Source organism: Anolis sagrei, chromosome 1 (assembly GCF_037176765.1).
Source record: "Anolis sagrei isolate rAnoSag1 chromosome 1, rAnoSag1.mat, whole genome shotgun sequence".
Taxonomy (NCBI): domain Eukaryota; kingdom Metazoa; phylum Chordata; class Lepidosauria; order Squamata; family Dactyloidae; genus Anolis; species Anolis sagrei.
In genome coordinates this window covers 5,594,229-5,613,675 of record NC_090021.1, presented here as the reverse complement: position 1 = coordinate 5,613,675, position 19,447 = coordinate 5,594,229, and the positions used below count along the sequence as shown (strand labels likewise).

Sequence of the window (19,447 nt, the reverse complement as noted above, 5' to 3'; positions counted from 1 at the left end):
TGGCTTAGAAATGGAGATGAGCACCACACCCCAGAGTCAGACATGACTGGACTTAATGTCAGGGGACTACCTTTACCTTTACCTATGACATACTGTGGTTTCTTGTCAGTAAAATAATAAACATTTTCTTCTTTAAAATTCTGCATGAATGGAGAAAAGGATGTTATTGTTGTTGATGATGATGCTTTATCTCCATAATCATTTGGGCTAACATGGGAAGAAGGGTGTGGGGCTTAACTAATCCGCAATGGAAGACGTCATGGTTTTTAACAAAGCCGGGGTGGTTTTAAATGCTTCTGGCGCATCCTTCCTCCCTCCCTCCCTCCCTCCTTCCTTCCCTCCTTCCTGCATCCGAAGCTCCTTTCTTGAAAATAGCATCCCTTGTGTGACATCATCCCTGGACCACTTGGCTGACTTAAGGGCCATCGGATGCGGGCCAATCAGGCGGCTCGGTTGCGTCCAGCCAATCCGATTCCTTGGAGGTGATGTCATGGCCAGGGATGAGCGGATGCTGGCTGCCTCTCTGAGCATCTTTGGTCCTTGGAAAAGGAGGCGAGGGAGAGGTTGGCTGCAAAGGGGGCACCAAGGCCAGGCTTAGCAAGGGGTAAGTAGCATCGATCCACCCTAAATATCCCATATTTCACCCTAATATTTGTCCTTTTTTCTCCCTTTGGATTGCTCATTAAACAAACAACAATTCTTACATATAACTGATCTTTGCATCGATTTGTGCACGCATTTTAATTCACTTGTTTAATTCTATTTTAATATTTGCATTGTGTGGGTTTTAATGTTACGAACTACATTGCATCTTGATTGAGGGTGGAATAATAATAATAATAATAATAATAATAATAATAATATGCACCAATATTAGTATGTTTGTGTAATATGACAATATTATTATTATTGTATTGTCCAAGGCTTTCATGGCTGGAATCACTGGGTTGTTGTAGGTTTTTTCGGGCTGTATGGCCATGCTCTAGAGGCATTCTCTCCTGACGTTTCGCCTGCATCTATGGCAAGCATCCTCAGAGGTTGTGAGGTCTCTGAATGACAACAATATGAATGTTGTCAATATGGGGTTTGATGTATTGTTGAAGGCTTTCATGGCCGGAATCACTGGGTTGCTGTAGGTTTTTTTCGAGCTATATGGCCATGGTCTAGAGGCATTCTCTCCTGACGTTTCGCCTGCATCTATGGCAAGCATCCTCAGAGGTTGTGAGGTCTCTGAATGACAACAATATGAATGTTGTCAATATGGGGTTTGATGTATTGTTGAAGGCTTTCATGGCCGGAATCACTGGGATGTTGTAGGTTGTTTCAGGCTATATGGCCATGGTCTAGAGGCATTCTCTCCTGACGTTTCGCCTGCATCTATGGCAAGCATCCTCAGAGGTAGTGAGATGCTTGCCATAAAAAGTAACTATTAGAATCCTAGAATCGTTGAGTTGGAAGAGATCTGGTGGGCCATCCAGTCCAACCCCTTTCTCCCAAGAAGCAGGAAAATCTCATTCAAAGCACCCCCGACAGATGGCCATCCAGCCATCCAAAGAAAGAGGCCTCCAAAGAAAGAGCCTCCACCACACTCTGGAGCAGAGAGAGAGAGTTCAACTGCTGAACACCTCTGAGGATGCTTGCCATAGATGCAGGCGAAACGTCAGGAGAGAATGCCTCTAGACCATGGCCATATAGCCCAAAAAAACCTTACTAACTCTGAGGATGCTTGCCGTAGATGCAGGCGAAACGTCAGGAGAGAATGCCTCTGGACCATGGCCATATAGCCCGAAAAAACCTCAAAAGCTCTGAGGATGCTTGCCATAGATGCAGGCGAAATGTCAGGAGAGAATGCCTCTAGACCATGGCCATATAGCCCGAAAAAACCTCACTACCTCTGAGGATGCTTGCCATAGATGCAGGCGAAACGTCAGGAGAGAATGCCTCTAGACCATGGCCATATAGCCTGAAAAAACCTCACTAACTCTGAGGATGCTTGCCATAGATGCAGGCGAAACGTCAGGAGAGAATGCCTCTAGACCATGGCCATATAGCCCGAAAAAACCTCACTACCTCTGAGGATGCTTGCCATAGATGCAGGCGAAACGTCAGGAGAGAATGCCTCTAGACCATGGCCATATAGCCCGAAAAAACCTCAAAAGCTCTGAGGATGCTTGCCATAGATGCAGGCAAAACGTCAGGAGAGAATGCTACTAGACCATGGCCATATAGCCCAAAAAAACCTCACTAACTCTGAGGATGCTTGCCATAGATGCAGGCGAAACGTCAGGAGAGAATGCCTCTAGACCATGGCCATCAAGCCCGAAAAAACCTCACTACCTCTGAGGATGCTTGCCATAGATGCAGGCAAAATGTCAGGAGAGAATGCCTCTAGACCATGGCCATATAGCCCAAAAAACCTCACAACCTTTGAGGATGCTTGCCATAGATGCAGGCAAAATGTCAGGAGAGAATGCCTCTAGACCATGGCCATATAGCCCGAAAAAACCTACAACAACCCATTATCCAAGTGAACAAGAGTTATATAGCTAACTACACCATTTCTCACCTCAACACTCTAATTACATGGCACTCTGTACAGTTATTTTAATGTTACGAAGTGCTTTGCATCTTGTTTGCAGGTGGAATAATAATAAAATATAATAATAATAATAATAATAATAATAATATGCACAAATATTAGTGTGTTTGTGTATTGTAAGAGTATTATTATTATCATTCAAGTGAACAACAGTTACATAACTAACTACACAATTTCTCTCCCCAACACACCTCCCTATTCTATTCACATGGCACTCTAAAATGCAAACACATAGACTTAAATTAGCTTTAAAAGGAGATTTTCCTGCTGCCCTTTTGTTGCTTTCTGTATAGTTTTATATTTCTTTCCTCTTTATATCCAGGAAGTTGTTTACTTCTGTGTATATTTTAAAAATTAACTATTAGAATCCTAGAGTTGGAAGAGACCTCATGGGCCATCCAGTCCAACTCCTTTCTCCCAAGAAGCAGGAAAATCTCATTCAAAGCACCCCTGACAGATGGCCATCCAGCCTGTGTTTAAAAGCCTCCAAAGAAGGAGTTTCCACCACACTTTGGAGCAGAGAGAGAGAGTTCAACTGCTGAACAGCTCTCATTACAGTCAGGAAGTTCTTCCTCATGTTCAGGTGGAATCTCCTTCCTTTCCTGTAGTTTGAAGCCATTGTTCCATTGTATTGTCGAAGACTTTCATGGCTGGACTCACTAGGTTCTTGTGGGTTTTTTCGGACTATAGAGCCATGTTCTAGAGGCATTTCTCCTGACGTTTCGCCTGCATCTATGGCAAGCATCCTCAGAGGTAGAGGTCTGTTGGAATTAGGACAATGGGTTTATATATCTGTGGAGTGGCTGGGGTGGGGCAAGGAGCTCTTCCCTGCTGCAGTTAGGTGTGAATGTTTAGCTGATCACCTTCATTAGCATTTGAAGGCCTGCCTGAGCCTGGGAAAATCTGTTGCTGGGAGGTGTTAATCTGTGCCATTGTTCCATTGTGTCCCAGTCTCCAGGGCAGCAGAAGACACGCTTGCTCCTTCCTCCTTATGACATCTTCATTCATGGTCCTCATCATGTCTCCGCTCAGCCTTCTCTTCTGAAGGCTAAACACACCCAGCTCTTTAAGCCGCTCCTCATAGGGCTTGTACTCCAGACCCTTGATCCTTTGAGTTTCCCTCCTCTGGACACATTCCAGCTTAGTGTCAACATCTCCTTTCAATTGTGGTGCCCAGAATTGGACACAGTTTGATTCCAGGTAACGTGTCTGAGCAAGGCAGAATAGAGCATGGGGAGCAGGACTTCCCTGGATCTAAACACTAGACTCCTATTTATGCAAGCCAAAATTGAACATCACTTTATATTTCCAAATATCCACAGTCTTTTCCTCTCCTTGAGATATGTACTGAGTTTTTAAAAAGATGTTATCTTCTTGTATTATTGTATGCAAACACAATGGAGGGCATGCCACCAACTATCCATTATTCTGGGTTGTTGTAGGTTTTTTATGGCCATGGTCTAGAGGCATTCTCTCCTGACGTTTCGCCTGCATCTATGGCAAGCATCCTCAGAGGTAGCGAGGTCTGTTGGAAATAGGAAAAAGGGTTTATATATCTGTGGAATGACCAGGGTGGGACAAAGGACTCTTGTCTGCTGGAGCTAGGCGTGAATGTTTCAACTGACCATCTTGATTAGCATATAATTGCCTGACAGTGCCTGGAGCAAACTTTTGTTGAGAGGTGATTATATGTCCTTGTTAGTTTCCTCTCTGGGAACAAACCATGAAAATGAACAAAATCTGGCTACCAGTATTAAAAAACTCTAAAATTACAACAGCACAACAACAGAGAGGAAACAAACAAGGACATCTAATCAATGTATTGTCGAAGGCTTTCATGGCTGGAATCACTAGGTTCTTGTGGGTTTTTTCGGGTTATAGGGGCATGTTCTAGAGGCATTTCTCCTGACGTTTCGCCTGTATCTATGGCAAGCATCCTCAGAGGTAGTGAGGTCTGTTGGAATTAGGACAATGGGTTTATATATCTGTGGAATGGCTGGGGTGGGGCAAGGAGCTCTTCTCTGCTGGAGCTAGGTGTGAATGTTTCAACTGACCACCTTCATTAGCATTAGAAGGCCTGGCTGAGCCTGGGAAAATCTTTTGTTGAGAGGTGTTAAGATGTGCCTGGTTGTTTCCTCTCTGCTGTTTTGCTGTTGTAATTTTAGAGTTTTTTAATACTGGTAGCCAGAATTTGTTCATTTTCATGGTCTCTTCCTTTCTGTTGAAATTGTCCACATGCTTGGATTTCAATGGCTTCTCTGTGTAGTCTGACATGGTGGTTGTTCACCATGTCAGACCTCTCAATAAAAGTTTGCTCCAGGCACTGTCAGGCCATTATATGCTAATCAAGGTGGTCAGTTGAAACATTCACACCTAGCTCCAGCAGACAAGAGTCCTTTGTCCCACCCTGGTCATTCCACAGATATATAAACCCCTTTGCCACCAACTATCCATTATTCTGGGGTGTTGTAGGTTTTTTTGGGGCTATCTGGCCATGTTCTAGAGGCATTCTCTCCTGACGTTTCGCCTGCATCTATGGCAAGCATCGTCAGAGGTAGTGAGATCTGTTGGAACTAGGAAAATGGGTTTATATATCTGTGGAATTGCCTAGAGCAAATTTTCAATGGCACTGTCAAGCCATTATATGCTAATCAAGGTGGTCAGCTGAAACATTCACACCTAGCTCCAGCAGACAAAAGTCTTTTGTCCCACCCTGGTCATTCCACAGATATATAAACCCCTTTTCCTAGTTCCAACAGACCTCACTACCTCTGAGGATGCTTGGCATAGATGCAGGCGAAACGTCAGGAGAGAATGCCTCTAGACCATGGTCATATAGCCCGAAAAAACCTACAACAACCCAGTGATTCCGGCCATGAAAGCCTTCGACAATACATTATCCATTATTCACTCTTTCTCTGCAAAATCCCTGCTTTTCTTCTGGTTTACTGCCCTTATTTTATTCATGGGTGTACAATAAGAAATGGTTACTTGGTGGGTTCTGTCTGCAATCCCTTTAACATAATTTTTTCTTGTTTTTATCCCGATGATAGGATAAATAACGTCCCCAAAATTGCAATGAGAAGAGGGTTGGACCTTGGCAGGGAGATGTTTCAGGGGAAATAGGAGCCAAAAACGAGAAGGAAAGAAGTCCAAAGCATTATCAGTTCCCATAGCCACATTTTGGGGGCAATCAGAAAGGGAGATTTAGGATAATTTCTTGTTTTTCCGCCTTATTTTGGCTCCACCTTTGGCTTGCAAATCTGCAGTGAACTCACCACAATGCAGCCGGTAACAATGGGGTGATAAAAGCTCAGCAAGTGGTGACCGGATGGATGCAGGACTCAACTTCTTGCAAAAAAACCCCCCTAAATTGGCTCTTCTAGTTCAACTTCCTGACCCTTATTTTTGGAAATATTATCAAAATAGGGGAGAATGCTATAAAAATCCTTATCGGAGTTGGAATACACGAGGGTTGTGATATAGAGAGGGGCGGGGCTCTAGTGCATGGTAGGAATCCTTCTATTCCACCCAAAGCATGCATAATAATAATAATAATAATAATAATAATAATAATACAATTCCACTATTCTGCATTCTTTCAAATGCTGGATGGCAGGGTTCTTTTTAAGAGACACAACCTGGGTTTGCAGGTATTTTTGGGCATACTAAGAGTACCAACTGTAGGAACATAATTCTGATAAGTGGATGATGAAAGGCAATCAATCAATCAATCAATCAATCAAGCCGTCAATCATTAAATCAATATCCTGCCCTTTTCTCAATATAGGAATCCAATTTGTCCCTGATACAAGCTGCCCTAGACATACAGACAGGGTGTGTCTAGACAGTAGAATTAATTCATAGAATCATAGAATCATAGAATCAAAGAGTTGGAAGAGACCTCATGGGCCATCCAGTCCAACCCCCCTGCCAAGAAGCAGGAATATTGCATTCAAATCACCCCTGACAAATGGCCATCCAGCCTCTGTTTAAAAGCTTCCAAAGAAGGAGCCTCCACCACACTCCGGGGCAGAGAGTTCCACTGCTGAACGGCTCTCACAGTCAGGAAGTTCTTCCTAATGTTCAGATGGAATCTCCTCTCTTGTAGTTTGAAGCCATTGTTCCGCGTCCTAGTCTCCAAGGAAGCAGAAAACAAGCTTGCTCCCTCCTCCCTGTGGCTTCCTCTCACATATTTATACATGGCTATCATATCTCCTCTCAGCCTTCTCTTCTTCAGGCTAAACATGCCCAGTTCCCTAAGCCGCTCCTCATAGGGCTTGTTCTCCAGACCCTTGATCATTTTAGTCGCCCTCCTCTGGACACATTCCAGCTTGTCAATATCTCTCTTGAATTGTGGCGCCCAGAATTGGACACAATATTCCAGGTGTGGTCTAACCAAAGCAGAATAGAGGGGTAGCATTATTCAGTTTGATTAATTCAGTTTTAAACAGAAGTTGGATGACCATCTGTCGGGGGTGCTTTGAATGTGATTCCTGCTTCTTGGCAGGGGGTTTGGACTGGATGGCCCTCCAGGTCTCTTCCAATTCTAGGATTCTGTGATTCTATGATATCACTTGCCCAGCTAAATAGTATTGAATCTGGGGAGTTTTGCAAGGTCTGGATCAAGGGTCTGGAGAACAAGCCCTATGAGGAGCGGCTTAGGGAACTGGGCATGTTTAGCCTGAAGAAGAGAAGGCTGAGAGGAGATATGATAGCCATGTATAAATATGTGAGAGGAAGCCACAGGGAGGAGGGAGCAAGCTTGTTTTCTGCTTCCCTGGAGACTAGGACGCAAGGGAACAATGGCTTCAAACTACAAGAAAGGAGATTCCATCTGAACATGAGGAAGAACTTCCTGACTGTGAGAGCCGTTCAGCAGTGGAACTCTCTGCCCCGGAGTGTGGTGGAGGCTCCTTCTTTGGAAGCTTTGAAACAGAGGCTGGATGGCTATCTGTCAGGGGTGATTTGAATGCAATATTCCTGCTTCTTGGCAGAATGGGGTTGGACTGGATGGCCCATGAGGTCTCTTCCAACTCTTTGATTCTATGATTCTAAGGTCTTTAGCCTTCTTTGCCAAAGGGCACTGGTGTTTCTCAGAAACTACAACTCCCACGATTCCATAGCATTGGGCCATGGCAGTTTAAGTAATGTCATACTGCATTAATTCCACAGTGTAGATGCTCCCACAGATCTAACAGCCCACCGTGGAAAGGTTGGGAACTTTTGTTTTCACTGCTATCAGGTCCGAAACTCTGTCCGCTGGTCCTGGGTGCAACAGGCTATCCCAAAAATGACACCCAAAGGCACCAAATCTACCCAATTTCTGACCCATGTCTCATTATCTGACATCAAGGGAAAGGGAAGCATGGTACATGAACAGAATGTGAGCTCCATACTAATCTGGTTTAGGGTGTGTCTACACTGTAGAATTAATGCAGTTTGACATCACTTTGACTACCATGGCTGAAGTTTATGGAATCTGGAGAGTTGTAGTTTTGCAAGATCTTTAGTCTTCTCTGCCAAAGAGCACCGGAGCCTTGCTAAACTACAGATCCCAGGATCTCATAGCATTGGGCCATTGCATTTCAAGTTCAAGTTCAAGTTCAAGTGATGGGGGCCCCGGTGGAATAGTGGGTTAAACCCCTGTGCAGACAGGACTGAAGACCAACAGGTCGCAGGTTCAAATCCGGGGAGAGGCGGATGAGCTCCCTCTATCAGCTCCAGCTCTTCATATGGGGACAAGAGAGAAGCCTCCCACAAGGATGATAAAAACATCAAATCATCCGGGTGTCTCCTGGGCAACGTCCTTGCAAATGGCCAATTCTCTCACAACAGAAGCAACTTGCAGTTTCTCGAGTCGCTCCTGACACGACCAAAAAAAAAAAAAAAAGTTCAAGTGATTCCAAACTGTATTCATTCTATAGTGTAGATGGGTTCATCTTCAGAGGCCATTCTTTAGCCTTGGCACTTGCAGAGCTGTAATGATAACAGGAACTTCCCTAGAGCATGTGCAGAGTGCTTACATTCAGCGACAGCTACAAGCCGGAAATGAAAGCACACATAATATGGCTCACAGTTGATCTAAAAAGCTGAGCATTCCTTATGCAGAATTCCAAAATGCTCCAAATCGGGAGGCTGAGAGGGTGAGGCCTTTGCTTTCTGATGGTGCAGTTATTAGCAATATAGTGTATAAAATTAGTTGGGGCATAAAGAATGTAAATGGATTTTGTATCTAGATTTGTGTCCCTTCTCCAAAATATTTCATTAGGTACGTGCAATTATTCCAAAATCTGCAATATATTCCAAAAGTTTTCTGGGCCAAAGCATTTCAGATAAGGAAGACTCAGGCCCCATCTAAATAAACATGATCATCACCATCACCACCACCACCACCACCATCATCTTCACCATCACCATCATCCTCATCTACATTGCTCTATAATGCAGTTTCAAACTCACCACTATCATCATCTTCATCATCACCTATACTGCCCTATAATGCAGATTCAAACTCATCATCATCATCATCATCATCATCTACACTGCCCTATAATACAGATTCAAACTCACCACCACCACCATCAGCTTCATCATCTACACTGCCTTATAATGCAGATTCAAACTCACCACCACCACTATCTTCATCATCACCTATACTGCCCTATAATGCAGATTCAACTCATCATCATCATCTACACTGCCCTATAAAGCAGTTTCAAACTCACCACCACTACCATCTTCTTCACCATCATCTACATTGCTCTATAATGCAGTTTCAAACTCACCACCATCTTCATCATCACCTATACTGTCCTATAATGCAGATTCAAACTCATCATCATCATCATCATCATCATCATAATCTACACTGCCCTATAATGCAGTTTCAAACTCTCCACCACCACCACTATCATCATCTTCTTCATCATCTGCACTGCCCTATAATGCAGATTCAAACTCATCGCCACTAACATCATCTTCATTCTCATCTACACTGTCCTATAATTCAGTTTCAAACTCACCACCACCACCACTATCATCTTCATCATCATCTACACTGCCCTATAATGCAGATTCAAACTCAACACCACCACTACCACCACTACCACCACCTTCATCATCACCTACACTACCCTATAATGCAGTTTGAAACTCACCACCACCACCATCATCTTCATCATCATCACCTACACTGCCTTATAATGCAGATTTAAACTCACCACCACCACCACTATCATCATCTTCATCAACATCTACACTGTCCTATAATTCAGATTCAAACTCACCACCACCATCTTCATCATCATCTACACTGCCCTATAATGCAGATTCAAACTCACCACTACCACCATCATCTTCATCTTCATCATCTACACTGCTCTATAATGCAGATTCAAACTCACCACCACCACCACTATCATCTTCTTCATCATCATCTACACTGCCCTATAATGCAGATTCAAACTCACCACCACCATCTTCATCATCATCTACACTGCCCTGTAATAGATTCAAACTCACCACCACCACCATCATCATCTTCATCATCTACACTGCCCTTTAATGCAGATCCAAACTCAAAACCACCACCTCCACCACCATCATCTTCATCATCATCTACACTGCCCTTTAATGCAGATCCAAACTCAAAACCACCACCAGCATCATCTTCATCATAATCTACACTGCCCTTTAATGCAGATTCAAACTCAACACCACCACTACCACCACCACAATCATTTTCATCATCATCTACACTGCCCTTTAATGCAGATTCAAACTCAACACTACCACCACCATCATCTTCATCATCATCTACACTGCCCTATAATGCAGTTTGAAACTCACCACCATCATCTTCATCATCTTCACCTACACTACCCTATAATTCAGATTCAAACTCCTCTTCCTCCTCCTCCTCCTTTTCCTCCTCCTCCTTTTCCTCCTCCTCCTCCTCCTCCTCATCTTCACTGCTCTATAATGCAGTTTCAAACTGCATTATGTGGTCAGTGTAGACTCATACAATACAGTTCAAATTATCTGTATGTATGTTGCACAAGGTAAGTAACCATATCTAAGGATGCATCAACATTGTGGAATGAATCCAGTTTCACACACACACACACACACACACACACCCGAACTGCCCTGGCTCAAGGCTAGGGAGCCTTGGGAGTTGTAGTTTGGTGAGGCACCAAACTACAACTCTTTGGCAGAGAAGGCTCAAGACCTTGTAAAACTACAACTCCCAGGATTCAATAGCACTGAGACACGGGGGGGGGGGGGGGGGGGGGATTCATTGCCTTTCTGTCAAAATCCTCAAAAAACCTTCCTACTCAATGGTTATGTAACTCCCAGGAACTGACTGTGTCCTAGAAACTTCCCAGCTGACAATTAGAGCTGGAAGATTTCTGTACCTGTGTGCACAGATAATGTTTAGACTGAACTTTGTGGGTGTGAATATGCTTCCAAGCTGCCTATAGACTCATGGCAACCCCATGGATTGTATAAGGTTTTCTTTTTGCTAGTTCCTTCCTCCAAATTAGAGCCTATGGTGCTTGGGAGTCAACGTTAGTCCTGGGGATGCTGGGACTGACAGTCCAGAAATTCTTCTGGAACATGGCCGTGCACTCCGAAAAACTTACAACAACCCAGTCCAAAAAAAGCTCCCTTTCCCCAAATATGGAAGTTCTAACCTGAAGCTTTTGAGAGAAAGTTGCCACTTGACTTATAGTGAGCCCCATAGGGTTTTCTTTCCTCTGAAATATCACCTACAGCACCTGGCGGTCTCCCATCCAAAGGCTGGCCAGGGCTGACCCTGCTTAGCATCCAATATTCATCAATATTGAGGCCTTTCTAGAAACCCTGCGGCAGGGTTGCTTTGTGGTTTGCCATAAGTCATAGTAAAATAGCATCCAAAATCACTGGGTACAGAATCCGTGGATATGGAGGACTGGATGCTTCTGGAATATGGCCATGCAGCCTGAAAAACTTACAGCAACCCAGTCCAAAAAAAAAAGCCCCCTTTCCCCAAATATGGAAGTTCTAGCCTGCAGATTTTGGGGAAAAGTTGCCACTTGACTTATGGTGAGCCTTTTACATTTCATAAGATTTTCCTTCATCTGAAATATCACCTATGGTGGTCTCCCATCCAAAGGCTGACCAGGGCTGACCCTGCTTAGCATCCAATATTAACCAATATTGAGGCCTTTCTAGAAACCCTGTGGCAGGGTTGCTTTGCGGTTCGCCATAAGTCATAGTAATAGTAAAATAATACCATCCATTATATAAAATGGCAAAATCAATAGTTTGAAGCCATGGATGCAGAATCCGTGGATATGGAGGACTGGATGTACATTGTGCATGAAAACAAGGCTCGAAAACATTCTGATTTTGGTGATGGCCAAAAGACCTCCACGACTGAACTTTGGATGGATCTGCATTGGGGAATGTATGGAGTTCGAAGCCACTTTAACCACTCTGGCTCAATACTATCGAATCCTGGGAGTTGTAGTTTGGCAAAGCACCTGCCCTCTTTGGCAGGGGAAGGTTTAAGGCCTTGTGAAACTATGACTCCCAGGATTCCATCGCATTGAACCATGGTAGCTCAAAGTGGTTTCAAATAGCATTCATTCTACAGTATAGAAGCAAGAGCAAGCATGGACCCTCCAGATGTTTTGGACTTCAACTCCCACCATTCCTAACAGCCTCAGGCCCCTTCCTTTCCCCCCTCAGCCGCTTAAGCGGCTGAGGGGGGAAAGGAAAGGGCCTGAGGCTGTTAGGAATGGTGGGAGTTGAAGTCCAAAACACCTGGACGGCCCAGGTTTGCTCATACCTGGTATAGAATGAGCAATGGTTTCCAAACTTTGGTCCTTCAAGGGATGTTTGAGACTTCACATCTCAGAATTATTGGCCATTAGGCAAGCTTGGCTGGGACTTCTGGGAGTTGAAGTCCAAAAGCAACTTGAAGTCCAATGTTTGGGAAACACTGGTGTTCATGCACCCTTGGCAGTTTGGTTTTCATCCACAAAGCTCTTATGTTTTGGATGTTGCTGTGTTCTTCAATAGTGAGGGATTCAAGGCACTCTGCACATGTTCAGAGGCAGTCTTGCCAACCCCATTGTGGCCTTTAATATCCTCCATACCTGACATCTCTCCTTTCTCTTTCTCCCCTCCTGCCTCTCCATAATGCTTATAATTTGAGCAAGGCTATAATTTCCAAAATCACACTTATGCCAAGGGGTTGGATTGGATGGCCTTTAGGGCTCCCTTCCAACTCTATGACAGCGCCCTTCCTTGGGATTCCAGATGTGCTGCCGATGTAAATGTTCCTTTGTTTATGGCTAAGCCTATGGCAAGGGGTTGGACTGGATGGCCTTTGGGGTTCCCTTCCCATTCTATGACTCCAATTGTGCCCCTCCTTGGGATCCCAGATGTGCCAGTAATGTGCACGTTCCTTTGTTTATGGCTCCATAGGCTCTTCCCCTTTGCTCAGCCTATGGCAAGGGGTTGGACTGGATGGCCTTTGGGGTTCCCTTCCAACTCTATGACAGTGCCCTTCCTTGGGATTCCAGATGTGCTGCCGATGTAAATGTTCCTTTGTTTATGGTTCCTTGGACTCTCCCTCTTTGCTCAGCCTATGGCAAGGGGTTGGACTGGATGGCCTTTGGGGTTCCCTTTCAATTCTATGGCTGTGCCCCTTCTTGGGATCCCAGATGTGCTGGTGATGTGAACGTTCCTTTGTTTATGGCTCCATAGGCTCTTCCCCTTTGCTCAGTCTATGACAAGGGGTTGGCCTGGATGGCCTTTGGAGTTCCCTTCCCATTCTATGACTCTTATTGTGCCCCTCCTTGGGATCCCAGATGTGCCAGCAATGTGAACGTTCCTTTGTTTATGGCTCCATATACTCTTCCCATGTGTTCAGCCTATAGCAAGGGGTTGGACTGGATGGCCTTTGGGGTTCCCTTTCAATTCTATAACTGTGCCCCTCCTTGGGATCCCAGATGTGCCGGCAATGTGAATGTTCCTTTGTTTATGGCCCCATAGGCTCTTCCCCTTTGCTCAACCTATGGCAAGGGGTTGGACTGGATGGCCTTTGGGGTTCCCTTCCAATTCTATGACTGTGACCCCCCTCGGGATCCCAGATGTGCCAGCAATGTGAACGTTCCTTTGTTTATGGCTCCATAAACTCTCCCCCTTTGCTCAGCCTATGGCAAGGGGTTGGACTGGATGGCCTTTGGGGTTCCCTTCCAATTATGATTTTATGATTCTGCCCCTCCTTGGGATCCTAGATGTGCCCACGATATCACACAATCCTTCCTTTGTTTATGGCTCCATGGACTCTTCCCCTTTGCTCAGCCTTAATAGATTTCCCTTGATCTCCCCATCCCACCTTCCTGCCCATTTCTTATCCATAGGGTGTCAATCCCTATGGAAACAATCTCCCTATAATAAGAGAAAATGCAAACTTAGAAAGATTTAGGAGAGGAAGAAAGGGCTGCGGATGGGAAGCAAGGCAACGGGGATGCTTTGGGGCTTCATAAATAAAGAAGGGAAGGAGAAAAGGAGGAGAAGGAGGAGGAGGAGGGGAAAAAATCCCACAGCTTTGAATAATATAGGATGAGCTCATGCAGTCCAAAGGAGACGGAGAGGGAGGGGACCCATGCGCTTTGCAGCCATGCCATGTGGAAAACCCTCTTTATTTATTCATGCACATCAAAGGCTTTGGTCCTTTTCACGTTTCTGTTCATTTTATTCTTAAACGAGACACAAAGCGGCTTGCACACTCATTGCACACCTGGCACAAATGTGCTTAGAAGGGGAGACACCATTCTTCCCACGTGCCAGTCTCCATCTTTGGGTGGAGAGAGAGAGAGAGATGCAAAAAGCAGCACTCCTCACAATTACTTTGTGTAGCGCGATGCCTTAGTAGTGCATGTAAAAAGCGGGTGAAAGAAAAGAAAAGAAAAGAAAAGACATATAGATGAAAGAGAGGGAGGGAGGGAGGGAGGGAGGGAGGAAGGAAGGAAGGAAAAAAGAAAGAGAAGAAAAGAAAAGAAAAGAAAAGACATATAGATGAAAGAGAGAGCGAGAGGAAGGAAGGAAGGAAGGAAAAAAGAAAGAAAGAGAAGAAAAGAAAAGACATATAGATGAAAGAGAGAGAGGGAGGAAGGAAGGAAGGAAGGAAAAAAGAAAGAAAGAGAAGAAAAGAAAAGACATATAGATGAAAGAGAGGGGAAGAAAGGAAGGAAGGAAGAGAAGAAAAGAAAAGAAAAGACATATAGATGAAAGAGAGAGAGAGGAAGGAAGGAAGGAAGGAAGGAAGGAAGGAAGAAAGGAAAAAAGAAAGAGAAGAAAAGAAAAGACATATAGATGAAAGAGAGAGAGAGAGGAAGGAAGGAAGGAAGGAAGGAAGGAAAAAAGAAAGAAAGAGAAGAAAAGAAAAGACATATAGATGAAAGAGAGAGAGGAAGGAAGGAAGGAAGGAAGGAAGGAAGGAAAAAAGAAAGAGAAGAAAAGAAAAGACATATAGATGAGAGAGAGAGAGGAAGAAAGGAAGGAAAGAAAAAAGAAAGAAAGAGAAGAAAAGAAAAGAAAAGAAAAGAAAAGACATATAGATGAAAGAGAGAGAGAGAGAGAGGAAGGAAGGAAGGAAGGAAGGAAGGAAGGAAGGAAGGAAGGAAAAAAAGAAACAGAAGAAAAGAAAAGACATATAGATGAAAGACAGAGAGAGAGGAAGGAAGGAAGGAAAAAAGAAAGAAGGAGAAGAAAAGAAAAGAAAAGACATATAGATGAAAGAGAGAGAGAGGAAGAAAGGAAGGAAGGAAGGGAGGGAGGGAGGGAGGGAGGAAGGAAGGAAGGAAAAAAGAAAGAGAAGAAAAAAAAAGAAAAGAAAAGACATATAGATGAAAGAGAGAGCGAGAGGAAGGAAGGAAGGAAGGAAAAAAGAAAGAAAGAGAAGAAAAGAAAAGACATATAGATGAGAGAGAGAGAGGGAGGAAGGAAGGAAGGAAGGAAAAAAGAAAGAAAGAGAAGAAAAGAAAAGACATATAGATGAAAGAGAGGGGAAGAAAGGAAGGAAGGAAGAGAAGAAAAGAAAAGAAAAGACATATAGATGAAAGAGAGAGAGAGGAAGGAAGGAAGGAAGGAAGGAAGGAAGGAAGGAAGAAAGGAAAAAAGAAAGAGAAGAAAAGAAAAGACATATAGATGAAAGAGAGAGAGAGAGGAAGGAAGGAAGGAAGGAAGGAAGGAAGGAAGGAAGGAAGGAAGGAAAGAAAAAAGAAAGAAAGAGAAGAAAAGAAAAGAAAAGAAAAGACATATAGATGAAAGAGAGAGAGAGAGAGAGGAAGGAAGGAAGGAAGGAAGGAAGGAAGGAAGGAAGGAAGGAAGGAAGGAAGGAAAAAAAGAAACAGAAGAAAAGAAAAGACATATAGATGAAAGACAGAGAGAGAGGAAGGAAGGAAGGAAAAAAGAAAGAAGGAGAAGAAAAGAAAAGAAAAGACATATAGATGAAAGAGAGAGAGAGGAAGAAAGGAAGGAAGGAAGGGAGGGAGGGAGGGAGGAAGGGAGGAAGGAAAAAAGAAAAAGAGAGAAGAAAAGAAAAGACATATAGATGAAAGAGAGAGAGAGAGAGGAAGAAAGGAAGGAAGGAAGGAAGGAAGGAAGGAAGGAAAAAAGAAAGAAAGAGAAGAGAAGAAAAGAAAAGACATATAGATGAAAGAGAGAGAGGAAGAAAGGAAGGAAGGAAGGAAGGAAGGAAAAAAAGAAACAGAAGAAAAGAAAAGACATATAGATGAAAGACAGAGAGAGAGGAAGGAAGGAAGGAAAAAAGAAAGAAGGAGAAGAAAAGAAAAGAAAAGACATATAGATGAAAGAGAGAGAGAGGAAGAAAGGAAGGAAGGAAGGGAGGGAGGGAGGGAGGGAGGAAGGAAAAAAGAAAAAGAGAGAAGAAAAGAAAAGACATATAGATGAAAGAGAGAGAGAGAGAGGAAGAAAGGAAGGAAGGAAGGAAGGAAGGAAGGAAGGAAGGAAAAAAGAAAGAAAGAGAAGAAAAGAAAAGACATATAGATGAAAGAGAGAGAGGAAGGAAGGAAGGAAGGAAGGAAGGAAAAAAGAAAGAAAGAGAAGAAAAGAAAAGACATATAGATGAAAGAGAGAGAGGAAGAAAGGAAGAAAGGAAAAAGAAAGAAAGAGAAGAGAAGAAAAGAAAAGACATATAGATGAAAGAGAGAGAGGAAGAAAGGAAGGAAGGAAGGAAGGAAGGAAAAAAGAAAGAAAGAGAAGAAAAGAAAAGACATATAGATGAAAGAGAGAGAGGAAGGAAGGAAGGAAGGAAGGAAGGAAGGAAGGAAAAAAGAAAGAGAAGAAAAGAAAAGACATATAGATGAGAGAGAGAGAGGAAGAAAGGAAGGAAGGAAAAAAGAAAGAAAGAGAAGAGAAGAAAAGAAAAGACATATAGATGAAAGAGAGAGAGAGGAAGGAAGGAAGGAAGGAAGGAAGGAAGGAAGGAAGGAAGGAAGGAAGGGGAAAAGATTGTCTCATGTCCCTTGGAACACTTCCATTTCTCCATCAGGCAGTATCTCCACTATGGAATGAATGCAGTTTGACAGCACTTTAACTACTATTGCATCATCATCATCATCATCATCATCATCATTTATCACTTGCCTCTCCTCATGTCTAGAGGCATAGTACAATCCAGAGTTCTTCTGCACTGTAGAATGAATGCAGTTCGACACCACTTTAATTACCACAGTTTAATGGTATGGAGCCCTGGCAGGGGCGGCTCGTCCATTACGCAAAGTAAGCGGTCGCAGAACACTTTTTTTGCCAGGGGCGCAGAGGCGCCTCTGTAAATGCCCCTTGGCCGCCACTTGAGGAGCGTCCCCTCAGCTCACAACAGCCCTAGCAGTCCGGGGGGAGCCTCGGCTTTCTTGCCTCGCTGCCAGGTGACCCTCTTCCCAAAGGGGCCGGGCCCTTGAGCCTCGCCTAGCCCCTCTCGTTCCTGCTCCACCCGGCCATCGGGTGCGCGAGCAGAGCCGGCGCTCAATCGTTCTCCGCGTTCGATCCCTTCCCCCTGACCGGCTACCTTTCCCGATCCCCGGTGCTCCACCAGCCTCCTCTCCTCTTCCCAATCCGCGGGTGGGCCAAGGGGCGGAGGCGTGTCTGAAGACCCCAGCGTGCGCGCCAAAAGTCGCCTCTTCTCCTGACTTTCTCTTCAGCCATTGGGACCGAGAGAGAGAGAGAGCCCCTCCGGCTGGAGGTATCTCCCACCTCCTCTCCCTCCTTTTGCTTTTGCGCCTACCTTCAGGAAAGGTGGGCATCTCCACCTCTCTCTCTCTCTCTCTTGGTCTCAATGGCTGAGGAGAAAGGCAGGAGAAGAGGTGACTTTTGGTGCACACGCGGGGTCTTCAGGCACGCCTTCGGACCCAAAGCGGGCCAGGCAAGGGAGCAAATGCGGCAAATGTAGTTACTGGGATGTATAGTTCACCTACAATCAAAGAGCATTCTGAACTCCACCAATGATGGAATTGAAACAAATATGGCACACAGAACTCCCACGACAAACAGAAAATATATATCAATGATTGGTTGGGCGGGGGGGGGGGGGGCGCCAAAATACTGTTTGCTTACCGTTGAAAATTACCTAGGGCCGCCTCTGAGCCCTGGGAATTGTAGTTTGGTGAGGCACCTGCCTTCTTTGACAAAAAAGACTAAAGTCCTTGGAAAACTATGACTCTTGGGATTCCATAGCATTGAGCAGTGGCAGCTAAAGTGGTATCAAACTGCATTCGTTCTACAGTGTCGATCAGGCATGGGCAAACTTTCTGACTTGGAGATCGCATGCTAACACTTCCTGCTAGGAGGACTGGCTGCCCCGGCCTGAGTTTGCCCATACCTGGTGTAGATGCACCTGATAACAGCAGCCCCAAAGCCCCAGTGTAGAGCACTGGCTGATCAATTTATTAAATCCATACTCTTGCACCATTTGTGCCACAAAAGGGGTTAGTGGGGTCCATGGGTCTTGCAGTCTTGCAAACTCTTAACCTAATTCAAAGGCATCCTCTTCCTTTGTTTTTCTCTGTACAGTTTGCAAGTAAGCAATTTCCGTCTCGACACCCTCTTCACCCACTTGGAGCCCATCCCAGAATCGAAGGCATCATGACGCTGGCAGGTAGGCAAACCTGATACTAATGGCTTGAAAAGTCCCGCTTTTGAGGGATCACAACACCCAAAATCCTCAGGTTATTCTCTGATCATTTTTTTGGCTCCTTTCCCTGCAAGTCTTTGAATTCCTCAACTGGGAATAACTAGATCCACATACTGCATTTGGACTTTGGTCACCCTGTGAAGTAATTAATTACAGGTATCCATGGCTTTGATAGTGTAGACTGCTGGGACTTGTAATCCAACGACACCTGGAGGGTTGCAGGATTCCCACCTGTGACCTAAATCCAATCCTGCACATGTTTCTATGGAGCCTCTAAGTTTAGGAGCACTATAGCAAGGATTACCAGGTGGTGGTTAATTAACCAATTAATTGATTAATTGATTGATCAGTTAGTTGATTAATTAAGCACATCTTTCTCCCAGCAGAGCTCCCAAGGCAAGAACATGACCTAAATCCCTGATCTGAAATTATTGGAGCCAGAAAGTGTTTGGATTTAGGATTTTCGAATATTTGCATACACATAATGAGACATCTAGGCAATGGGACCCAAGTCTAAACACAGACTCCATTTATGTTTCACATACACCGTGTATATCGTGTACCCTGAAGGCCATTAATAATGGATCTCTTGTGTTGGTGGGATGCATTTTCATTCTTTTCATGGCACTCTTTCT

General features: G+C 44.3%; 1 protein-coding gene across 1 annotated transcript in view; it reads left to right on the top strand.

Annotated features, from left to right (window-relative positions):
* The first annotated feature begins 473 nt into the window (after positions 1–473).
* Positions 474–19,447, top strand: part of STMN4 (stathmin 4) — a 29,780-nt gene continuing 10,806 nt past the window's right edge. Inside the window, exons 1-2 of the mRNA XM_060754706.2 lie at positions 474–604; positions 18,692–18,776. Of these exons, the coding sequence (XP_060610689.2) occupies positions 18,764–18,776 (13 nt within the window). The 5' untranslated portion in view covers positions 474–604; positions 18,692–18,763. The remainder of the gene's footprint in view (positions 605–18,691; positions 18,777–19,447) is intronic.